The sequence below is a fragment of the Schistocerca nitens genome, chromosome 4, assembly GCF_023898315.1.
Source record: "Schistocerca nitens isolate TAMUIC-IGC-003100 chromosome 4, iqSchNite1.1, whole genome shotgun sequence".
Lineage (NCBI taxonomy): Eukaryota > Metazoa > Arthropoda > Insecta > Orthoptera > Acrididae > Schistocerca > Schistocerca nitens.
In genome coordinates, this window is record NC_064617.1 from 304,868,164 (window position 1) to 304,891,656 (window position 23,493).

At 39.1% G+C, this 23,493-nt stretch overlaps 1 protein-coding gene across 1 annotated transcript in view; it reads right to left on the reverse strand.

Annotated features, from left to right (window-relative positions):
* LOC126251468 (unconventional myosin ID) overlaps positions 1-23,493 on the reverse strand; it is a 156,002-nt gene that overhangs the window by 83,333 nt on the left and 49,176 nt on the right. The window contains exons 2-7 of the mRNA XM_049951907.1: positions 16,480-16,586; positions 14,630-14,825; positions 14,324-14,543; positions 10,723-10,938; positions 988-1,191; positions 604-805 (exon numbers count right to left, since the gene is read on the reverse strand). Coding sequence (XP_049807864.1) covers positions 604-805; positions 988-1,191; positions 10,723-10,938; positions 14,324-14,543; positions 14,630-14,825; positions 16,480-16,586 — 1,145 coding nt within the window. The remainder of the gene's footprint in view (positions 1-603; positions 806-987; positions 1,192-10,722; positions 10,939-14,323; positions 14,544-14,629; positions 14,826-16,479; positions 16,587-23,493) is intronic.

Sequence of the window (23,493 nt, forward strand, 5' to 3'; positions counted from 1 at the left end):
ATAATAATTATACTGAAGTCACCACAGCTTTGGGGGGGGGGGGGGCGCTAGGACAGAGAGGAGAGAGGACGTACACTGAAATTGACAGTTTGAACTAATTTGGTGTCAACTATGTCACAGTAACTATCCTTTGGTTAAACCTGTTAACTACCATCAATATTAGCAAGTAATATTCAACATCTCATAAACAATTAAACAAAATCATCGTTACTCACCTTGCAAAATCAAAATCAAGTAGTGATTACAAGAACCCTTAATAATATTAAATACTTCAGTTATTTCTAACACACAAAAATTAAAAATATTTGGTTAGGGTTTATTAATATTTTCAAATACTTTTCAGTTTGGAACAGCTGCAAAACTTACAGGCAGACATGGGCAGCTTTTGTGCAACACACTAGAAATAAATTATCTTAGTCAAATGACAAGTTTTTTAAGAACCTAACAGCCTAAAGGTCTGTGGAACAGTGTAGCATTTACTACAGAAAAACAACTATGCCAATTTCCTGTGTTTCAAATGAACTCAGTGTCAACATTAAAATTAACATTTAATGAAAACTGTACTTATGGCTAATGAAAAATAATGAAAGGATATATACCTACCAATAAAGAGTTGCTGTAACTTCTCATTACAATAATTAATACAAAACTGTTCAAAACTGTTTGTATCAAATATTTCAAATCCATATATGTCTAGCACACCAATCACTGTACCCATGTATGACTTCTTCATCTGAAGATCACCACTACCAAGTGTCTCATTTATTTTTCCCACAATCCATGTGAATAATCTATCATACACAGCCTAAAAAAAGCAAAAATGAGATACATCTCTTACATTTTCAAAATCAAAATTTGAGAAAACAGATAAGAGAGGAGGAGTTGGACAGAGGAAGGTATGTTTAAAATATATTGGAATGTTTCAGGTTACATTACTTAAAGAGTTACTTAAAATACAGACATATTATTAAAAATTAATTTTCTCACCTTGGCTAATGCATCTCTGCCATACTCGGCTTCTGACTGGTTGTGGGTCTTCTGCATGACTTCCCCACGAGCTGCTATAACCCTTTCACTTAGTGCCTTAGTCAGCTCAGCTGGTACCACACTAAGCATAGATGCTACACGGCTTACTGCTCCTTGGTCTACTGGCCGAGCAATATCATCTTGTGAAGTAAATTCCACATTACCCTGAATAACATCCAATATGCATCACTACATTTGAGAAGTGATAATATATTGTGAATTATATTGCAGTATTCAGGTGTTCAAGTTTGCAGTAAAATCAGTGTTGTCACTTTCACGCAATATTTTCACAGTTTACTTAGCTGTCTTCTTCATATCTCGAAGCGCAGATCCCTGTTGTTCTCTGTCTGGATTCGCATTCATTTAGTTGGGATCCAGTCAGCAACTAAGATATACATTTCTGAAGAAGACAACTAACAAAGCTTTCTTAACATTTAAAATAACACAAAGTTGGCTGATAATACAGAAATATTGATCTTAAAATAATAACAGAACTGTATTTTAAATATACTGGTTAGGTTTCGTGTTGGTATGGTCATGATCCCTTCAGGTGTGGAGGAAATTTTCAGGTTCTCAGTATTATGGAAGAAATCAGTCCCAGAATCACCTGCAGAAATTGACAAACCAGTCAGACATCAGCATCAAGAAAGTGGCTTACACAGCAAAGCCACAGTGGCCACTCCAACAGATGACAGCCAGGTCTCGCATACATGCCAGGCCAGCAGGCAGCAGCATAATAGCCCCGAGAGATCATTGGCCACGCAGACCTACTTGACTCCAAGGAGCCACATGGTTTCAAATAGACCTGGCTGTATCCTCATACCTTCGCTGCATTTAGGTCAGCACCCAGGCTGTGCTATGCTATTCATTCCTACCGAGCTCTCCGGGCCAGGAGCCGAGCACAGTAGCAGTTCACAGAACCAGCAGGATCTTTGACATCATAAACCAACCAGCAACATCCTCTGTGTGGAACAACCAGTGCCATCAGCAGGCTTCACCAAGACATGACCTCTGCACCAGGGACATGTGTGCACTTTGGACTTGGCTGTCATAGTACTCTGTGTTATTAAACCTTTTATTCCAAAGTGAAATTAGCAATTAACTGTGATAATTCAACAAACTATATTGCGCCTTTCAATTGCAATTCTGACTTAAACACTTACTGTCAATGTAAAAACTTACTCCAAGGAGAAGCTTTGAGTTAATATGTTCACAAATAAACTTGTTCTGCACTAAGCTGCACTTGGCTGTGTTCTTATTGCACTTCCAGTGATGCAGTACATTTCGGTATGACTGCATACAAAAGCCCTCATGAACAAGAAAAGAAATACAGGGTGTCCATAGTCCCTTTAAAACTTCAAAATTTTATTACAATGGCAATTGTTGAAATATTTTAACAAAATTTCTTTTATTGTAATCACTGTTTACTAAAGTTTTTATATATACTAAAATTTTGTGTTTCAGATACTCTGTTGATGGAAGGAACTAAACATCTATGAAATGGCAACTCCTCAACACAAGGTACAATGTGTGTCCTGGTTTATTGAGACAAAAACGGATGTTCAGACTCAACAAAACTTCAGAAGAAAGTGTGGAAGAGATCCACCATTGCGCCCTCCAACCCATACATGGCACAAAAAATTTATGGAGATAGGGGCAGTGTTGGATAAAGGGAGGAGTGTGTGACCAAGAACATCCGAAGAAAACATCAATCGCATTTTAAATGTCTTCACTCATTCACCTACGAAGTCCATCCGCACTGCTGTCAGACAGTTGCAACTACCACGTTCAACTGTGCATAAGGTCCTCAACAAGAACTTACAGTTGTACACTTACAAAGTGCAACTGTTACAGACACTTGAGCCAAATGACAAGCCAAAATGGACAGAGTTTGCACTTAACATGCTGGAACGCCTTTCAGAGTATGAAACATTCCTCAAGCAAGTTTGTTTCAGTGACAAGGCAACTTTACATTTTTCTTGGAGATTAAACAGACAAAATGTGAGAATCTGGGGCTCTGAACATCCCCATGTGACTAGGGAGGTTCATTGGGCTAGTCCAAAAGTGAATGTGTGGTGTGGAATCATGTGCAACTGAATAATTGGTCCATTTTTCTTCAATGAGTCAATAATTACTGCAGATGTTTACCTCGATGTTCTGAGCGAATATGTAGCACCACAATTGACTAACTTACAACCAACTATCATTTTCCAGTAAGATGATGCACCATCACATTGGGGACTGCAAGTTCGTCGGTTCCACAATGAAACATTTCCAGGAAGATGGATTGGGAGGGATGGGCCAATTCCTTGGCCACTGCGTTCACCAGATATCACTCCCTTGGACTTTTTTTTATGGGGCTATGTAAAAGATATTGTGTATCAAACACAGATATGGGACATTGCTGACTTGAAGCAAAGGATTCATAATGTCATTGCCATCATTGATGACAGTATGCTACAGTGAACATGGCAAGAGGTTGAGTACCGTCTTGATGTGCTTCGTGCAACTAAAGGCACCCATACAGAGGTCTATCAAACACTGTCAAAAAAACTTTTATAAACACTGATTACAATAAAAGAAATGTTGTTAAAATATTTCAACAATTGCCGTTGTAAATGGACTTTATGGACACCCTGTATATTAACTAAACAATGACCAAGAGGAGAAAGAATACAGTTGGTTGCATTTTAGTTTTTAGATATCAATTAGATGAACTGACTTTTAAATTGATGTAATTGTTACATTCAAGAATTATCCATATTCATTCTCTACGGTACTTCAGCATTTTGAGTGATCTGCCACACATTCACAAATTTACCACAATAGTGCATACATAATTATGTATGTACGTTGTCTATGTGGAAAAGAGCTGCAGACACTGGAAGTGTTCAGACTGGTTACAGATTTTAAGCTGTAAGATATTTGCAGAGGTAGATGTGGACCCCTAGTTATGAATTGCACATTAAAACTGAATAAATTGCAAAAAGGTGGAGAATTAAGGTAATGGGACCTGCATGCATGGAGAGAACCAGAGGTGGTTGAGCATTTCAGATGGACCATTAGGCAATGTTTGACTGAAACAAGGTAAAGGTATACAACAGAAGACAAATGAGTAACTTCAAGAGATGAAATAATCAAGGCAACAGATGATCAAATAGTTGAAAAGACAAAGTCTGAATTCTCCGATAATGCAAGTGATATTGAATTTTATTGACAAAAGGAGAAACTGTAAAAGTGAAACAGGCAAAAGGGTATACAGACATCTCTAAAATGAGACTCACAAAAAATTCAAAATAGCTAAGTATGAATGACTAGAGGAGAAATGCAAGGCTGTAGAAGTGTGCATGACTAGGGGAAAGACAGAATTAGAGAGACCTGTGGAGAAAAGAGAATCATCTGAATGAATATCAAGTAGAAGTAGATGAAGATGAGATGACAGATATGATACTGTTTAAAAAAGAAAGAAAGAAAGAAATGATAGAGCAATCAAAGACCTAGATCATCAATATTAGGTCCCTGGAATAGATGGCATTCCCTCAAAATTGTGGAGATCCTTCAGTGAGTCAATCATGATAAAACTATTCGTTCTTGTGCACAACATATACTCCAACACAAAAAAAGAAACATGAAGGAACCATCTGAATTGGGCAGAAATTGGCAGATGTGATGTGCCTGTTCACACAAAAAAATTATTACAATTTCAGAAAAATTGGATGACTCAAGAGAAAGAGCTACACAAATTGAGCAAGTCAATAACATGTTGGTCCACCTCTGCAAGCAGTTAATTGGCTTGGCACTGATTTATAGAGTTTTTTGATGTCCTCCTGAGGGATATCATGTTGAATTTTGTCCAAGTGACACTTTAATCCTGAGCTGGTTGGAGGGCCCCACCCACAATTGTCCAAAAATTCTCAACTGGGGAGATATCCAGTGACCTGGCCAAAGCAGGGTTTGCCAAGCATGAAGACAAACAGGAGAAATTCTTGCTGTGTGCAGGTGGGAATTATCTTGCTGAAATGTAAGACTAGACCCCTGCCATGAAAGGCAACAAAAAGGGGCATGGAATATGTCAACGTGTGCTGTAAGGGTGTCATCCGTGACAACCAAAAGGGTCCTGCTTTTCATTGCACCCCAGACCATCACTCACAGTTGTTGGGCCATGTAGCAAGTGACAATAAGGTTGGTATCCCACTGCTGTACAGGGTGTCTCCACACACATCTTTGCTGGTCACTGTGGCTCAGTCTGAAGCGGGACTCATCACTGAAGACAGTTCTACTCCACTCAACGAGAATCCTGACTGAAGACTTGTCTGGAGGTGCCGCGGACAGTAGTGGGATACCAATCTGACTGCCATCTGCCATACAGCCTGACAAAGAGAAATGATGTTCTGGGGTGCCATTTGTTTTCACAGTAGGACCCCTTTAGTTGCCATAAGTGGCACCCTTACAGCACAGTGGTATGCTGACAATATTTTATGCCCCAATTTGTTGCCCTTCACGGTAAGTCACCCTGGGCTTACACTTCAGCAAGATAAAGCCGGGCTACATCCAGTAGTTTCTGCTGCTTGTCTTTAAGCTTGCGAAACCCTACCTTGGCCACCAAGGTCACCGTATCTCTCTCAGGTTGTGAATGTTTGGAGAATTATGGGTGGGGCCCTCCAACTATCTCAGGATTTTGACAATCTAATGCACCAACTGGACAGAATTTGGCATGATATCCCTCAGGAGCACATTCAACAACTCTATCAATCAATGCTAAGCCAAATAATTGCTTGCAGAGGTGGGCCAACATGTTACTAACTTGCTCAATCTGTGTAGCTCTCTCTCTTGAATAAATCACCCAGTTTTTCTGTAACTGTAATCATTTATTTGTCTGTACATGCGTATCATATCTACCAATTTCTGTCCCATTTGGATAGTTCCTCCATGGTAATTAATTTTCTTGACTGTCAGAAAGCTGTAAATAAAATAACATCTGAAGGTAATAACATATTTCAGCCTTCCATAATTATGTGAATTTATTTTAATTCACTTGATAGCGCCCAGCCACAGATATCCATATTGTTTTCATTTGATGTGATAGTAAACGAAGGAGACACAGCAAAATCACTAAATGTAAACACGGGTCACATGGAGACTACTCTCAATAACTCAGACTGCTCTGTGCATCAGCCCCGGATCTACGATATTTGCTAACTGGATCAATACTAAAAGAAATTGTATTTTCAAAAATATGTTCATCTTGTAGCACACATCTTCCTGAAAAGTCAAACATAAAACGTGTGTTCGAGGAAATGTAAGATATGTTGTTTAGTCTTAAGTGTGCCAAAGTGCAGTGCCATGCCTCTTCAGACAGCATTCTTCTATCGCACGTCACTGTATTTCGCTCTGTGGTATTGAAACGTGTATATTTTGTAATGGATGCCATCAAGCTATATTCAGGACAATCTAAAGTGAAATGTCCTGTGGTGTGTCTCCTGCTCCCAGTCAGCCGGTTTGACAGCCTGCCCCTCTTTTTTTTAAAAAAAAAAAAAAACACACACACACTCTGAATTAAAAGGGAATGGGATTATTTGTAATCGGGAGAACAACAAGAACTCTTCAGAAAATTTGCACTCTTTATTGCCTATTAGCTAACAACTTGCTGTTTTCTGTGGCATAAAATTAAATATAGGATGCATAAAACCAATAAAGACAATAGACAAGCAAGAAAGTACACATTTCTTCAATCCTTAGCTCCTAGCATTTTTTTTTTCTCTCTCTAATCTTGCTACAGCTTTACATGGCGTGTTTTTCTTTCTGCAAAAGAATCGATTAGCTCATCAAAGTTCGTCAAACGTTTTGCTACATGAAAAATTGAAATGTTGTTATCTAATAATAATACCAAAGACTGGTGTGGTTTCTCGATATGCTTACGTCTATTTTGTCACTGTCTGCTAGATAAAACAAAATAGGCCTTTCTAATATTGCAGCAATTTTGTAACACACATGAAATTAACAAGACTGTTTTGGCACAAATGGTCATTTTTATAACACGACCAAATATAATTCAGTAAGTACCAATATCAAATGCCTATTAGGCCTACTACAAGCAAAAAGCTTTATGTTAGGGAATAGTTTCACATTTCATTCATACGCACCAGTTTCTCAAGCATGAGATCGAATAGTAGTATTACGAAATTTTTATATGAATTTGGAATCGTCTTATTCTTCCATAATTTGTGTGATGTCCCCGTTTCTTCTTCTTCATCGTTCCAACAAACAATCTTGTCATGACCAATTCTGTAGCTATTCCTGCCATTGTCAAAAGTTGTTTGCCGATTAATTTCACTAACCCTGCCAGAATCACCAGTTTAGATATCACACGGTTATTCTCCGGTTCGTACAACACGTTTTCCACATTACTTCCAGAATAGAGCTTAAGCGGCTGCTAGCCAGGGACTGTAAAACTGGCCCTTACTAGCGTTGCGATCTGGCCAAAAATTTTCGGTCAAATTTCATTTTCTTGGATACACCGAGAAGATAAACGTGATCTTTCTCACCTTTTATTCCTGTTAGTTGTTTATTCCATTCTGGTAGTCTGAATCTATGGATTTCACTAGTAATTATAACAATGCTGATCATTCGCAAACCCAATCAACCACATCATCAGACGGCGTTTGGGATTAATCCGTTCGGCTTTACTCCGCTCAGCTCGTATAGGCCTGTCCTATTTTGTCAGCGAAAAGTTTATTTCTAGATGCGACAAGGATTCTCCTGACAGAGACATCGCGTACACTACGCACGCATTCAAAAAACAAGTTATGATTCATTCAGAAATCAACTCAAAATGTGTTCAAAAATGTTCAAAAACCAACAGGGATGCATTTCAAAATCATATGAATAATCGACAGACTAATGTGCGCTGGATGCTAAGCGCTTTGTGAAACAAGCTTTTTTCCCTAAAGAATATGAATTTGGCACCCCCTTTTTCCGATAGCATCTAGCTGCTTGCTGTGACTGCTTGCACAGCCAACAGCCACATTCCTGTAGTCAGAAGCAGGAGAATCTACTGCTCAAATGCGACTCAACTGCGCACGCGCAAGAGCCCACTCGTAACTGCTAAAACGAATCTAATGTAAACAGTTGTGACTTCATTCTCGTTGGAGGCAATTTGTTGTTATGAAGCATTTGACACATTCTGCTGTTGGCACACGCTTGCATGAGCACTGTGTGTCGTCGTTTTATTGTTGTATATGGCACATTTCATTTGCAAATTATTTTCGTGTTTTTCTCTCGTTTATATTTTATTGCTGAAGTGTTATTCTGCAGTAATATCCTTTGTTAGAGCATTAGTTCTTACCAGTCAAAATTACAAAAATTTAACAGAAAACTAAAACACTGAAAAATTCCCAGAATTCTAAAAAATCTGCAGATTTTTCCGGTTTTCTCCTGGATGAAAAAATTCCCGGGTTTTTCCCGGATCTCCTGGAAACTGCTCATTCAGGCCACACGACTTTTTAGATCAATGAAATTTTTTAAAGCAACATAAGAATTTCTCTGTTCCATAAGTATTAATTCCACAACACTACAATGTATCTATAGTCTGGAAGACCATGCATGTGTATTTCTTGGTTTGTTCTACACACACACACACACACACACACACACACACACACACACACACACACACACACATATATATATATATATATATATATATATTTCCACTCCTTCAGGCCACGAGTGGCCTACTGGGACCATCCACCATCCTAAGTGGAGGATGCGGATAGGAGGGGCGTGGGGTCAGCACACCGCTCTCCCGGTCGTTATGATGGTATTCTTAACCGAAGCCGCTACTATTCAGTCGAGTAGCTCCTCAATTGGCATCACGAGGCTGAGTGCACCCCGAAAAATGGCAGCAGAGCATGGCGGCCTGGACGGTCACCCATCGAAGTGCCGACCACGCCCGACAGTGCTTAACTTCGGTGATCTCACGGGAACCGGTGTATCCACTGCAGCAAGGCCGTTGCCAAAGTTACTGTGTAATTACTATAATATTTCGGCACCAAGAAGAAGAAGAAGAAGAAGAAGAAGAAGAAGAAGAAGTAGTAGTAGTAGTAGTGGTAGTAGTAGTGCAACAACAACAAATCATCACAACATACTGTCTCACTCATGGAGCCCATTACCCCTGTAACATACGCTGGTACAATCTCCCTTCCTAAATTTGATGCTCTACTGTCAGACAACTGTCTGAAACTGATCCATACTTGCTGCCTGCACCGCTGATTGAGCTGCAAGCTGCGGGAGGCCACCACAAGACAAATGCCGGAATGAAGCCATGCCCTCAAAACAATAGCTGCACCACTTCGTAGAAGCCAGTGGCCGACCTGCCTGATACAAGCGTGTGCTCCGCCGGGAATGGCAGTTATCGTTGGTGCTCTATATGATCCACATATTACACTACCTGCCCTGTGACAACAGCAACCACCTCAGACGTGGATTACCCTTGGACTGTGTGATTCTGTACTTCTTGTTCACCATTTGTCTATCCTGTGTATATGGAATAAAATGTGTTAGTAAGTGTAAACCTTCCATTCGTACAAGCACTATGTTCTAACAATTTTGTTCCACCGTTCCTAGACCCATGTGAATGGCTGCTCTTTTACAGATTTCATGATAGGATGCTAAGCCTACCTTAACTAGTAGCTGGCATACCTTCCTTTTTGTTGTTGTTGTTGTTGTTGTTGTTGTTGTTGTTGTTGTTGTTTGAGGCTTTACCGGCATAACAACTGCATGGGCATTGCATCATAAAATGTAGTTACAACAGCACAGTATTTCCATGAGACAGCTGCTTACCAACGGATTGCTGTTGTGGCTCATCATGAACTATGGAGAATCAAAGATCCTTACATCCACCTCCACAACCACTGGGTCTGCAACTTGCAGCTGTTTTCCCTCACCGACATGCGAAGACCACAACTTGTTCCTGTGCCATGTGGCTATGAATGTGGACATCCTCTACAATTCATTTGCGATTACATTACAGTCCTGATCCTTGGCACCTGCACTTTCCTAGTGAGCCGGTGCACAAAATGGTGAACCACAACAGCAATAAGCCAGTAAGCACCTGAAGATGACAAGCAGCTGTCTCATGGAAATGAGCAGTTTTCACAACATATATGACACAATGTCCAAGAAACATAAAAGCTATCATTTTGTCATACTGTCTAGAACGTCGATGTTTGTTGCAATGGAAAAATAGCAGCAGCATTACTCAGCACTTTGGATTCATAAGCCAATGGTCAGATCATTCCCAGGTATCCTTGAGATGCAGACATTGAATGGATTACTCTGTGATAGTGTAAGCTAAAACATGCTGACTTTAAAAAAATCTTGCATGAAGTTTTCATTATTCAGCACAGAGGACTGTTGTCCTGGAGACATTTTTCCATGGGAATCCTTTTATGATGACAGAATAGAATGTGAACTAATCATTAACTAAATTACACACAGACAATGAAATGCTTATATCAGCACAAAGATACCTCTTGGACCATTTTTTCCCTTCCAGAAACACTAAAAAGTCAAACGTATGATGCAAATAATTACAACACTATACAAATGAAAAAATATATACAATTATTGGCTCAACACTAAGCATCAACAAACAGCAAAAAGCTCTGTAAAAGGAGACAAATGCCACTTTCTTACCAAGTGAAGAATTGCTGCCACAATTTTCCAGACTGTATCTGTTTCAGCACTGGAAAACCCCAATGTTTTGAATGCTCCAACAGTTGCTTTGTAATCTGACCTATCACTGATTGCCTCTACTTTTGAAGCATTTCCTTGTCGAGTGTAAAAATAGTTTCCGGGGTCACGACTGAGCTGGAATTCCTTAAGCTCTGGTTCACTTGCACCACCAAGCAACTGTGAAAAAAAGAACAACCATACTCAGATTAAATAATGCAGGCAAAATGATAGCTCACTTTCAGAGATCCTAGTGTATGCAGTTATTAATCAAAATTAATATGACAGATTTTCATACAATAATTCAATTAGATGCAAACAGATAATAAATTGGTATGTCATTGCTTCAGAATGTTACACAATTCTCAGTGATTCATTAGGTAAGTAACCGATTACCTATCTAAATGTAAAGGTGTTCAATCTTCAATTGGTGCTGGGATCTTTCTGTCACTTATTGAGAGAGCAAATTTAATTGGCGGAAGGAGAAAATATAACAATGCAGAAAATAAAGCAACCAGAAGTAAAACACAAAACTGCAGAATCATGCATGACTACAGGGAATATAGATTCCATCTGCAGGAAAATTAAAGAAACCCTGAAGAAAGGGGAAGCAGCTGTATAAGATGATGAAAATGACATGGGAGCTCTGTGATATTGTGAGAATAATTTGACAGAGCACTGAAAATTCTAAGTCAAAACAAGCGACCTGGAGTACCCATTACCGAGATCCTTGGGAGAACCAATACACAGAGCAATAGGCCCAATATCCTCTGGCCTATCGAGCTGTTCTCTATCCATGATCTCTTGGCAGAGATATTAGCACCTCTCCTCCCTCTACTGCATGGTCCAGGCCATACCCTCCAACGTTATCAGTTTTATTGCTGGTTAAAGGGGGCACTCTCTGACAGTAATACCGATATGAATTCTGTGGGGAGCAAAGATACTCTACACATGACGATCCATTAGGATAGAACCAATTACGCCTACTAGAATCACAACAAGTGCACAAAATGCGTGGAGACAGTCTAGTTAAATACCTATTTACCATACCAGTCAGATTGTTGCCTTATATGAAGTTTAAAACTTCATACCACAACTGTCTTCTGAAAACAACATAGCTTGTGTATTTGGATTTTGCACTGGATATTACTGGATTGATTACACTAGCTTACAACTACTTTGGCATTCTTATACTTTCAAAGAAAATTCAAGAGACAGACTTGGTTGGAACTCCACTGTGCCCCATGTGTCCTTTCCTACACAAATTGTTCAATATATTTACAGGGGTACAAAACTACCTAGCAAACTTTAGGCTACTGCAAAAGTAATAATTTCTAAACTTTATTCCCCTCAGCAGATGTACCTACTCTTCAACCTTGAAACTTTCTATATGTGTCTCAGAACACAGTCAATTTGCAACTCCATGCTTTACAGTGCTCAAAAAACACACACAAATTTGTGGAAGTGGGCATTTGACAGTTGATCTATCTTATTGCATTTGCAGTATTGCCTGCTCATTATAGAATGAAACAATGGCATTTAAAATACAGCATGAAATCTGTAGTAACCAAAACCAACTGTAGGAATGCCTTGGGCTGCGGATCGGAGCTGCCAGGCGGGGAAGCCGCTGGTGGTGGAGCACGCACCACCGGGTAAACACAGGACGAGTCGGACGATACACCAACGACAACTGACAACAACCGACCACAACCGACTATGACCGACACAACAAGGAAGAGATAAACAACGGAGGCTTGTGGAAACCACAACCCCAAACACCAACAGTAAATCCACTCAGAACCAGAGCCAGGCAAATATCAACAACGAGCAACGACCAGAACGCAGTACTGCCGAGATAGAAACGAAATCCAGAGCGAGTACCAGACTGACTGGACTAGGGCAGAGCGGGCCCTGTATACGAAACCGGAGGGAGCGGCTATTGGCCGCTGTCTGCATGTGGCGTAACGGTGGCGCCCTCGCTGCGCGAGAGCCGCTGTGCAGAATAGCCGCCGTGGAGGCAGAGCCCTCTATGGGCTGACCACGTCCATTTGTTCTGGCGCGTTTTCGACTTCCGCGGCGGAAGGTACTAGAAAATCAGGAATACATGACAAGGCTTGCATCATCAGACTTAGCACTGATGATGAATCAAAAGTTAGGACAAGGGCAATCACTTTCTTCAGCTCACTGTTTTCATTGTGTGTTTCAATGATATGACCCTCTCATCATACTATTCCTTTTGCAGTAATAAGCTCTACAGTATACAGTAATCTCCATACAATTAATCATTTTGAGCTCTACAATAGTGACATGATATTCACTTGGGATGTTGCATTTATCTGTACATTTTGCCAGTCATGATTTTTATAATTTGAACAGAAAGATACCATTACAAAATGTTTCCACATATTATAAACCAACAAAGAGTGTTCCTAAAAAATTATCATATACTGGGAAAAGTTTGTCAAATGCCATATCTTCACTTTTCATGACTATACTTGATTAGGAAAACAAAATGATTCACAGCTATTTGTTTAAATGACAGCTACAACCAAGCGGGGCATGAGCTTGATCATGCCTATTGTTCGCTTGATCATGCCTATTGTTCTCTTCAATTTGTCATATCGTTCTGTTGAATCAAGTGCTACTTATCATAGACAGCTGCAGACAACACTTTAGGCCAGTGACATAGTAATGTGATTTATTTCTGTTGTTGCATTGTTTCTCTATGTGGCATGGTTATTTTATGAGACAGAATGTCTGAAACTAGTTGCGAAATTGCAACAGAACTGACTGCTGCTGCTGCAGCCATATTGTGCATGCTGCCCTTCCATGCTTGAGTGTCAATTTGTTACTTTGATTGAGGTATAAATAACACATGCTACTACAAGTATACCCTAATGCTAATCATACTTCTAATTTTTACATGTAGAATGTTCTTGAGTATGGGAAATTATATAGTTTTTTTGGTAGGATAGGAGTGAATGCTTGTTAGTGTCTTCTATCTTCTGCTATAGGTTAAAGGCCAATTTTTGGGGTATAGAGTGCATGGAAAAGTTATTCTTGAGAAATGAAACATTATTATTTGTAGAGAAAAAAAAAAAAAAAAAAAAAGAGAGAGAGAGGGGGGGGGGGAATGGGTAAGAGCGAGAACACTAAGCACACTATCTCTTTTAGTGCCTGCCAACACCCATAAAAGCAAGTGGCCAACACCCATAAATGCAAGTGTAACATCAAGTGTGACATGATTACAGCCAGAGATAGCTGGACTTCTTAATACACCCATTTGTTTTATCTCAGAAATGTGTCAATGGACATCTCTATCTTTAACAGCTTTCCAACATTTATAAGTAGGTGATTAGATAACACGGCCAATCTGGCATCCTATGCATTAATGTGATACTGCCATACTGATTTCGGCTGAAGTTTCACTTAAACACTATGTATATATCACAATGACTCTGTGGTAGCAATATATAATGTTGCTGCCATTAAACAGTAGACCATCTGCATTATCATATCAACAGTGTTAATATATTAACATACAGTTACGATCACCTTGAATTACCTGGTAAAAACTATGAAAATTTCTTTCTCCTTTCTGTTGTAAAATTACTCTTGACTTTTCTAATAAGTAATTATTAATGTGGCCTCCCACTGGATCTCCTTTGAAATCAAAGTTTATGTCCATGTACTTTCCAAACCTGGAGGAATTGTCATTCCTATTCGTTTTTGCATTTCCAAATGCTTCAAGAATTGCATTTGACTGGAGAAGAACATTTTTCACTCTGTAAACAAAACAGGATATAATATACTGTTCACTGACATTTCTAGTTATTGACCAGATACAATATACCAATATAATATAGTATACCTCTCGACTTCCTGCCGACCACCTAAATTGGTCACTGCAGCTATATACTTCATTATTATTTTTGAGGCTTCTGTCTTTCCACTTCCTGACTCACCACTAATAACTATACATGTATCACGTCCCTGCTGCTTCATTTCTTTATGAGCTGCATCTGCTATTGCAAATATATGGGGTGGATTTTCAAAGAATTCTCTTCCTATAATAAAAATCACAAACTCTCATTAAAAACAACATAGGTTATGTATTACAGACATTCTTTATTATCTTAAGTAGAACTGGTAATTCCAAAAGACCTAGTAAAGCATATGTCACTGCACCCATATTTCACTTCATTTTTTGTATGGTTTTAATTAGTTGTGAATTACTAATTAAAATAGTTCTCACTTATGCTACTATTGGTTACTATTAGTCTACTACAGGTACTCTCATGTTTTTCACACCAGTAATGTTGTCCTCTGTAAAGAAATAACGTAAGGACAACACAATAAAAGATTTTATGTCTGAGGGCAACATTGCCACTTTTAATACGATGAAGAAAAACAGATACTGTCTAAATCTTTTCTGGGTTTATTTGGATTACCAATTCTGATCTCTGTTACAGGTCATCCTCATATCCAGCATCCAATTACTATGAAGTACAGCTTGTAATCAGAGTGAAGATTCAGGTTTAGGATCTGAAGAGGACTTTTAACAGTGCTCAAAACCATAATCCAAATGACATAAATTTGATGTAGACAATGTGTCTTTCTTTACAGGCAAGCCATATTTAAACATTTTCTTCAGGCAGATTTTTGTGTCTCACTTTAGCAGTATTTAGTTTATCAATCAAGATCGAATCCTAATAATTCTGGTATTGTCATACTAACAGTATTCTAGGTGGACTTCAATAAACTAATGCACTCCCATCCTTTTCTCTTTCCTAAGCCTCCTCTTTACTATATGGCTTATTTTATTTTCCTTAGGGACTTTATTATAAAGCAAATTACTTGATAGTTGAACTGCAGTCAATAAAAGAAGTGGAAGACTTTGGTACAAATATAGGCAGTCAATATTATTGGCTTTGTCAGTTTTTATCACCACCTACTTCAATGCTGCATCTAAAAGATCTGAAAGCTAAAGCACTCATACCACGAAAAATCAGACTAATGTTTTCCTAAAAAAAAGTAAATATAACAAATTCAACAGAAATAGTTCTAAAAAAATAACTTCATTGTCTGTTGTGCCATTTGACCCTACAAAACATTAATAAACTGTCAAACCATCACTCACCAATTAACCCAAAAACATACTGATTACAACTTGTGACTGCCCTAAAAAACTTAACCCAAAAATAGTACTGTGAAAATACTGACTATGTTAGCAAGCAGAACAATTAACAATTGATTACAACTTTGCACTATATTATGAGTCACAAATGAAGGCAAGCTGTGCAGAGAGGTGCAGGGTTACTAAATGCACCACTGTAAATTTTTAATGACTGTTTTGCAAGTGTGTGGAGCTTCTACAGTGTGCTCCTGAGAGATGGCATCATCTGTAATTGGAATGGTGTTATCTGCCTCATACTTGAAGTAAACATGTATTCTGTAAATTATGTCTCACACCTAATTGTGTAGTATTTATCACTCACGAACAACAGAAGCCACAACAATTTGCAATAAATTTATGAGGAATAATTAATAATTCCTTTGTTAGTGCTCAGAGCACAGTCAGAGCTGTGTGTCATACCTGATGTACAGAGCTTTTCATCCACCTCCATTTGTGAGTCTTATAGTTAAATTGCTCTCACTCCATTAAAAACTGTGGAATGAAACATTTGAACACTGCTACTTCTAAACCATAATGACACAAACCTTTATACTGAGTGATATATTCTTGCCCATAAATATTCATAGTTCGGTATGGATTGACAGAAACGCACACTTCTCCTATATAGCTGTATATCTTTCCACCTTGAAATCTGGGAAAAAATGAAGGAAAAAAAAATTAGAAAATGATTTGTATGGATCCAAGTTAAAACTAAGTATATTAACATAACTAGATTAGACATATTTCTAAGAATAATTCAGAAAGTACCTGTTAATGTTTCTCTCACCTGGATAATCTGAAAAACTCGTTTATAGTGTTCTCTTTATAATCTATCACAACTTTACTCTCAAAATTTACTGTTAAGGAAGGAACCACTCAAACATCTAAATTCTGTACACCTTTTTATGCTGCCAGTAATTTACTACGTACAGTTTCATTCACATATATGTAACATAACTCAATCTAATTGAAAATGAAATCATTTTGCAGAACCAAATCCATGACAATGTGGCCACTAATCCATAAGTCAGACTCCTGTAATACAGTTGAGAGAGGACAAGAACTTTCTAAACATGCATGAGGTAGAGGGCTCCACACCACAGGAAGCATTAACGAAGCTGCGGAGAGTGCTGATTTTCAAATGACACTTATTTTTAAACTGGCAAATATATGGCAGTGGCATCAACCAGGTTTCAAATAAAAGTTCCAGATAGTGGGATGAATCTGCCCTGTTGAGCAGTTCATTATGAAGGGAAAGTTCTGGACATGGCTGCACAGTTGTACATCAGCAGAAATACATATACACATTTTGGTGGCGGAAAATTGGAAGCCATGGGTCAGAGCTCAGGACTGTGCATTCTTTATGGCACCCCAAAGGAGGTGTTCAGCAACACTCATGGCTAAAAATCTGCAGTACATGCAAATATCATCTGCACATAATGACAGCAAGACCATAGGCGCCATAGCTCTTGCAAGGTTATTGTTCAACTTCTCCTTTTTTTCACTTCGAATAGTAGGTTTACTGCATGTTTTGATCTCAGTCCAGCCAGAGAAAATTCCAGTAAGGATCACGATGAGTGCCTCTGAAACTCCGCTTATACAGTACAGTGTGGATATGGTAATGTCAGCGGGTGTCACAGGACTTCCTTTTGTCAAAGAAGACAGTAATGAGGTGTTGGAAAAGAACAAAAATCATCCTTACAGCCAACTCCAGAAGAAATAAGTGCTCAGTTGTGAACTTTCCCTCCTGAAAGCCACAATTGGAGTTGCACGAAAGGCTCATCTCAAGAGACCAACAGAGTTGCTGGAGGCTGTCCCTCATCTGCTAGTTCCTGAGACTGATTGGTCTACAAGTGTCCATCTTATATGAGTTTTTACTCTGTTTCAAGTCAGGAACAATTACACTTTCTCTCAGCTGATTTGGGATCTCATCCTCAATCCAGACACAACTAAAGACTGCAAAAATGTGATGTGGGTAATCCACAGTTAGATGTAGTAGTATTTGGTAGTGGATTCTATCAGTTGCTGATGCAGTATTGTGCCCAAGGGCCAAAGTCCTGAGGAGTTCTCATTCACTGAAAGAGGGATTATATGGTTCTAGATGTTATGTAGTGAAGACAGGTTGTAATTCTCCACCTGGCTTTTGTGTATATGGAATGGGAAAGGATAACTGGTAGACGCAAATACTCGAGTGAAGTGTTCCATAAGGCATTCTGCAATAACAGTATAGTCACTACAGAAATTTTCATCTAAGATGTTAGCATTAATACTGGTTGCTAATTGGTGGATGTAGATACAATGCAACTTGACACAAATCTGTAAAGAAGAGGTATACGTCCCTATAGTAGTGATATAAGCATACTCCTGGTATTTTATGAGCTAATGTGCCTGAGCTCAGCCCTTTAGAAGCAATAACGTTTCCTACTGATAGGTGACGCTTATGTTGTAGGGGCACACAGCTGTGTTATCTGATGGTCTTGATTATTTCTTGTGTCCATCTTGTGACTGATTTCAGATGATATGTTACAGAAGAAAGGGGGATCATTACTGCCACTGCTTTTATATTGGGTAGTTGCATCTTGCAGCATCTCATCAATGCTGCCTTGTGGGGTAGCACCAGATGATGCACCAACAATGAAACATGCCACTAAGCTTTCTTGAGACCCCATTGGGATAGGTGGTCGATCAGGTGTCGGTGCTGAAGGGAAATGACAATCACGAAATGATCACTCTCCCAGATGTCTTAATACACGCTTGTTGAAGTAAAAAGGGAGGAGGCTAGAGCTACAGATCGAGACACTGATGGCTGAATACGTCATGTACTACTTCACAAATGGCTTCCCACTGCAGCAACAGATAATTACTTTTACTTTTTCAGGTAATACATTCTCTTTGAAAGTCAAAACAAGAGCACCAGTAACCATTCTGTTATCTTTCAGCTACATTGTATATGACATTATTCCAGCTTTGTGTGCAGTTCATCTGCAATGTGATGTCGTGAAGGAAACAGGGATTGTTGAAGCTCTTGTACAGAGTGATGGTGACATAAATATTCACAGGAGAGGAATGGCTGACTTGAGATTGCTTTTAATGAGGCAAGAGTTGGTTTGCATTATACTGATTGATATTAAATCTCCAAATTTATCCTCAATATGCTCGACAAATATTGACAGTTTTAGGTAAAAAAGGACTTGCCATAAGTTTAGGTACAAAGTAGTTACTGAGGGTAGTTCTTCTCACTATTTCTTTTGAATCTACTTTCCTCCCATGGTGTGGCCAAAAAGAGAAAAACTTAGTGTCATACCTTTCAGTGATGAAACAGTCTACTCTCTTCAGTGAGACTGCATAGATTTGGCCACCACCAGAGTGAGGAAGTCTGACTCACTTCACTTCAAATCACCTGCCGTAGTGCCTCCTACTCTAACTAGGAGTTCCTGCAGACTCAACAGTCAAACATGCCTTGGCACGCATGGGGAGTTAACAGCTCTGGCACCAACAGTGTGTTTCCTGCATTGTTAAGAGGCCTGTAATAACGCAGGAACTTGATAAGAAACAACCCCCCTCCCTTCCCTTCCTCAGCCCCACCACAATGGATTTGCTATTGTATTATGTTATATGCACCTAATGCCAACAGCTTTGCCGTGGCGGTAACACCAGTTCCCGTCCCGTCAGATCACCAAAGATTAAACACTGTCAGTCTGGGCTAGAAATGGGTGACCATCTGGTCTACCGAACACTGTTGGCAAGCAGGGCGCACTCAGCCCTTGTGAGGCAAACTGAGGAGCTACTTGATTGAGAAGGAGCAGCTCTGGTCTTGTAAACTGACAAAACGGCCGGGAGAGCAGTATGCTGACCAGCTGACCAATGCCCCTCCATATCCGCATGCTGCGATGCCCTTGGGCTGAGGATGACATGGCAGCCAGTCGGCACTATTGGACCGTCATGGCCTGTTCCAACGTAGTGTTTTTCTTTCTTCCGCCCCTCCCTCCCCCAATGTGATACACTCTCACAAGAGATGCGTAAGGTAGAATTCGACAGTGGACGCCCCATGTACCAGGTTAAGTGACATTCCCTACACTTCCCATGCTACAGTAAAATTTTGAAATAATAAAAATCAAACCTGGAAGCAGGGATGAAATGTGTTAGCTGAAATGAGGTGATCTGCTTTCAGTTTATAAACATCACCTGGTGAGATTCCAAAATTTTTAACGCCATCCAAAAAAGGGTTACACGCAACTGAGATTTCTGCATTATAATGGCATATCTCTTCATGTTAAAGTTTTCTTTCAATCAGTTCAAATATTCAAGTTAGGGAAGAGGATACATCTGCAATCAAGTATAAGTTGGAACACAATTTCAGGTCCCAAGTGATGAATCTTTGCCATTGCAAAAGCTGATATGTGACATAGTGTACTTCCCAGGTGAAAGCAATATGCTTGGATGCTAATCTTGTTTGTTTTCCAATAAACTCCCATTAAATATGTTCCAATGTGGCATAATTTTGTTTTTGTATTTACTCAGATATGATTAATTCCTGAGAATTCCAAAAACCAGCAGTCATTATCTTTCAGTCCACTCTCTTAGGTGAACTATCTCAAATATTTGTTGATGGTTTTAGTTGTTCCTTGGATACAAGAATGCAATGATGGATCCGAATTTTATTCAGAAGGAAGGAAGGAAAAATAGATTAAGGTTGGAGACTGATCACAAGCACAGGGGGAAGGAAATTGGCCTTGTCCTTCCCAAGAAACCATCCCAGCATATGCTCCACCAAGGGTTATGAATCTGCAAAAGAAAAGTACTGTGGATTGTATGCCAGATTCAGATTCTGTGTTTTATATTCCTGGGTTGTGCAGGCAGGGATATTCAAGTATCTGTATCTCTCTCTCTCTCTCTCTCTCTCTCTCTCTCTCTTTTTCCACTGCCAAAATGAAAAGGGAAGTCTTGTCATTAAATGTCTATGTATCAGACTCCATTAAAGCATGGTTTACTGCTCTAGAGGGGAGTCCCACACGTGGGTAAAGTTGGTAAGGTACACTTTCAGTGAAAATAAATTGATCAAAAAAAATTGCAGCACTCCATAACTGGCACATGTAGTGTTGTTTTATCCCCAGGAAACCTATTTGTAGGTATCCTTCTGACCAGGGGAAAAGGAGGTAAATATAAACCAGAACTCTCAGTGCACTTCAGTTAAGCTTGAGAACGGAAAAGTGAAGGCTTGTGTGGACTGTTCGTCTGTTGACATACCTCTGAATGTCATTAAAAGCTTAGACAAGGCCTGGTCAAACAGTGTTCCATGAGTGCTTCTGCCTAGCACTCTGGGTGCATGTGGGGCTAAGGGGTGAGGAGGAGGAGGAACAGGAAAATGAAGTCTGCTGCCGAACATCGCTAGTGAGAGCTGGTTGGCTTGTCAAGATTTGCTAACAATACCAACTGCTAAACAATATTTATGTTCTGCATTAAGAATACCACAGTGTCTATGCACTTGTCCAAAAAAAAGTGGAGAGGCCACATCATTCAATGTTAAATGGGAATTGCTTGGTTTTTCTATAGTTCAGACATCACATGAAGTGCTTCACATGGCATCACACTATTATGAGCTGGGAAAACATTCACTGCAATATCACTATAACAACAGCCACAAAGACAGTATGGGGAAAAAACTTGAGTTAATCGTAAACAGAGCAGCGACAATATCTTTTATGGTCAACCTCACCCGTTATTTAATTTCACTAAGTCTTTTAATGCAAGGATAGAATTATTTGGTGACAGCCATGGCAGACAAGATTGATATTATCAAACAGAAGTTAATCCTATGGAAAAATGAGCTTCAAGTTCACAACCTGGAAAATTTCAGGGAATTCAAGGCAGTCATTTGTGGACCAGACATGACTGATTACGTTTCAATAACTGAAGCATCTCATCACGAATTCTCTGAAAGATTCCAAGACTTTGGAAGCTGAAGACTGATTTTGATTTATTTGTCAGACGGTTCTTGCTTTTTGTTGCTGATGTACTGCCTCATTTACCATCAACTTGAGCTGATCGACATACAGTGCAGTACCCAGCTCCGTGACTTGTTTGTCCAATCCTGGAATTTACAAGACTCTTCTAAAATTCACACCAAGAGCAATATCCTCGATTGCACAGACAAGTTACTAAAGTTATTCCAATGTATGTTTCAACAGGTGTGGGTTTTTTTTTTTTTTTTCTCCATTATGAAACTGAGAAACTCCACCAACATTTGGGTTTAATAGATTTTATTCTGCATAATACCATATGTTTGGAGTATCACAAACCATAGTTCCAGTTTATTATACATTCTAAAATTGGCATATGTATAAATTTATAAATAATACAACTTAATTTACATGATGATGGCATCTTCTTGGGTAAAATATTCTGGAATTTCGTCCCCCTTTTGGATCTTCAGGTGGGGACTACTCAGGAGTATGCCATCATCAGGAGAAACAAAACTGGCATTCTCTGGATTGGAGCAAGGAATGTTAGATCCCTTAATTGGGCAGGTGTGTTAGAAAGTTTAAAAGGGGAAATAGATAAACAGAAGTTAGATTTAGTGGAAATTAGTGAAGTTCGGTTGCAGAAGGAATAGGACTTCTGGTCAGTTGAATACAGGGTTATAAATACAGAGTCAAACAGGGATAATGCAAGCCTGGGTTTAATAACGAATATGGGTAACCTACTATGGGCAGCATAGTCAATGCATTATCGTAGTCAAGACAGATACGAAGTATGCCTACCATGGTATTACAAGTTTACATCCAAACTAGCTCTGCAGATGATGAAGATGTTGAAGAAATTTATGATGAGATAAAAGAAATTATTCACATAGTTCAAGGAGACAAAAATTTGATTGGGGTGGGGAACTGGAATTTGATAGTAGGAAAAGGAAGACAGGGAAGAATAGTAGGTAACTATGGACTTGGAGCTAACACTGGGTTTAAGAATCATGAAATAAAACTGTATATGTGACAGAGACTTGGAGACAATGGAACGTTTCAGACTGATTATATAATAGTAAGACGGAGATTTCAGAACCATAATTTAAATTGTAAGACATTTACAGGGGCAGATGTGGGCTCTGACCACAATTTACTGGTTATGAACTTTGGATTAAAACTGAAGATACTGAAAAAGACTAGGAAATAAGGAGATGAGAACTGGATAAGCTGAAAGAACTAGAGGTTGTTGAGAGTTTCAGAGGGAGCATTAGGATACAGTTGACTAGAACAGGGGAAAGGAATACAGCAGCAGACAAGCAGATGAAATAGTGACGCCAGCAGAGGATCAAGTGGGTAAAAAGATGAGGGCTAGTAGAAATTCTTGCACAACACAAGAGATATTGATTTTAATCGATGAAAGGAAAAAATAGAAAAATGCAGAACACAAAGCAAGCAAAAGGGAATACAAATGTCTAAAAAATGAGATTGACAAGAAGTGCTAATTGATTAAGCAAGAATGGCTAGAGGAACAAATGTAAGAGAAGCACATATCATTAGGGGAAAGACAGATACCACCTACACGACAATTAAAGATAC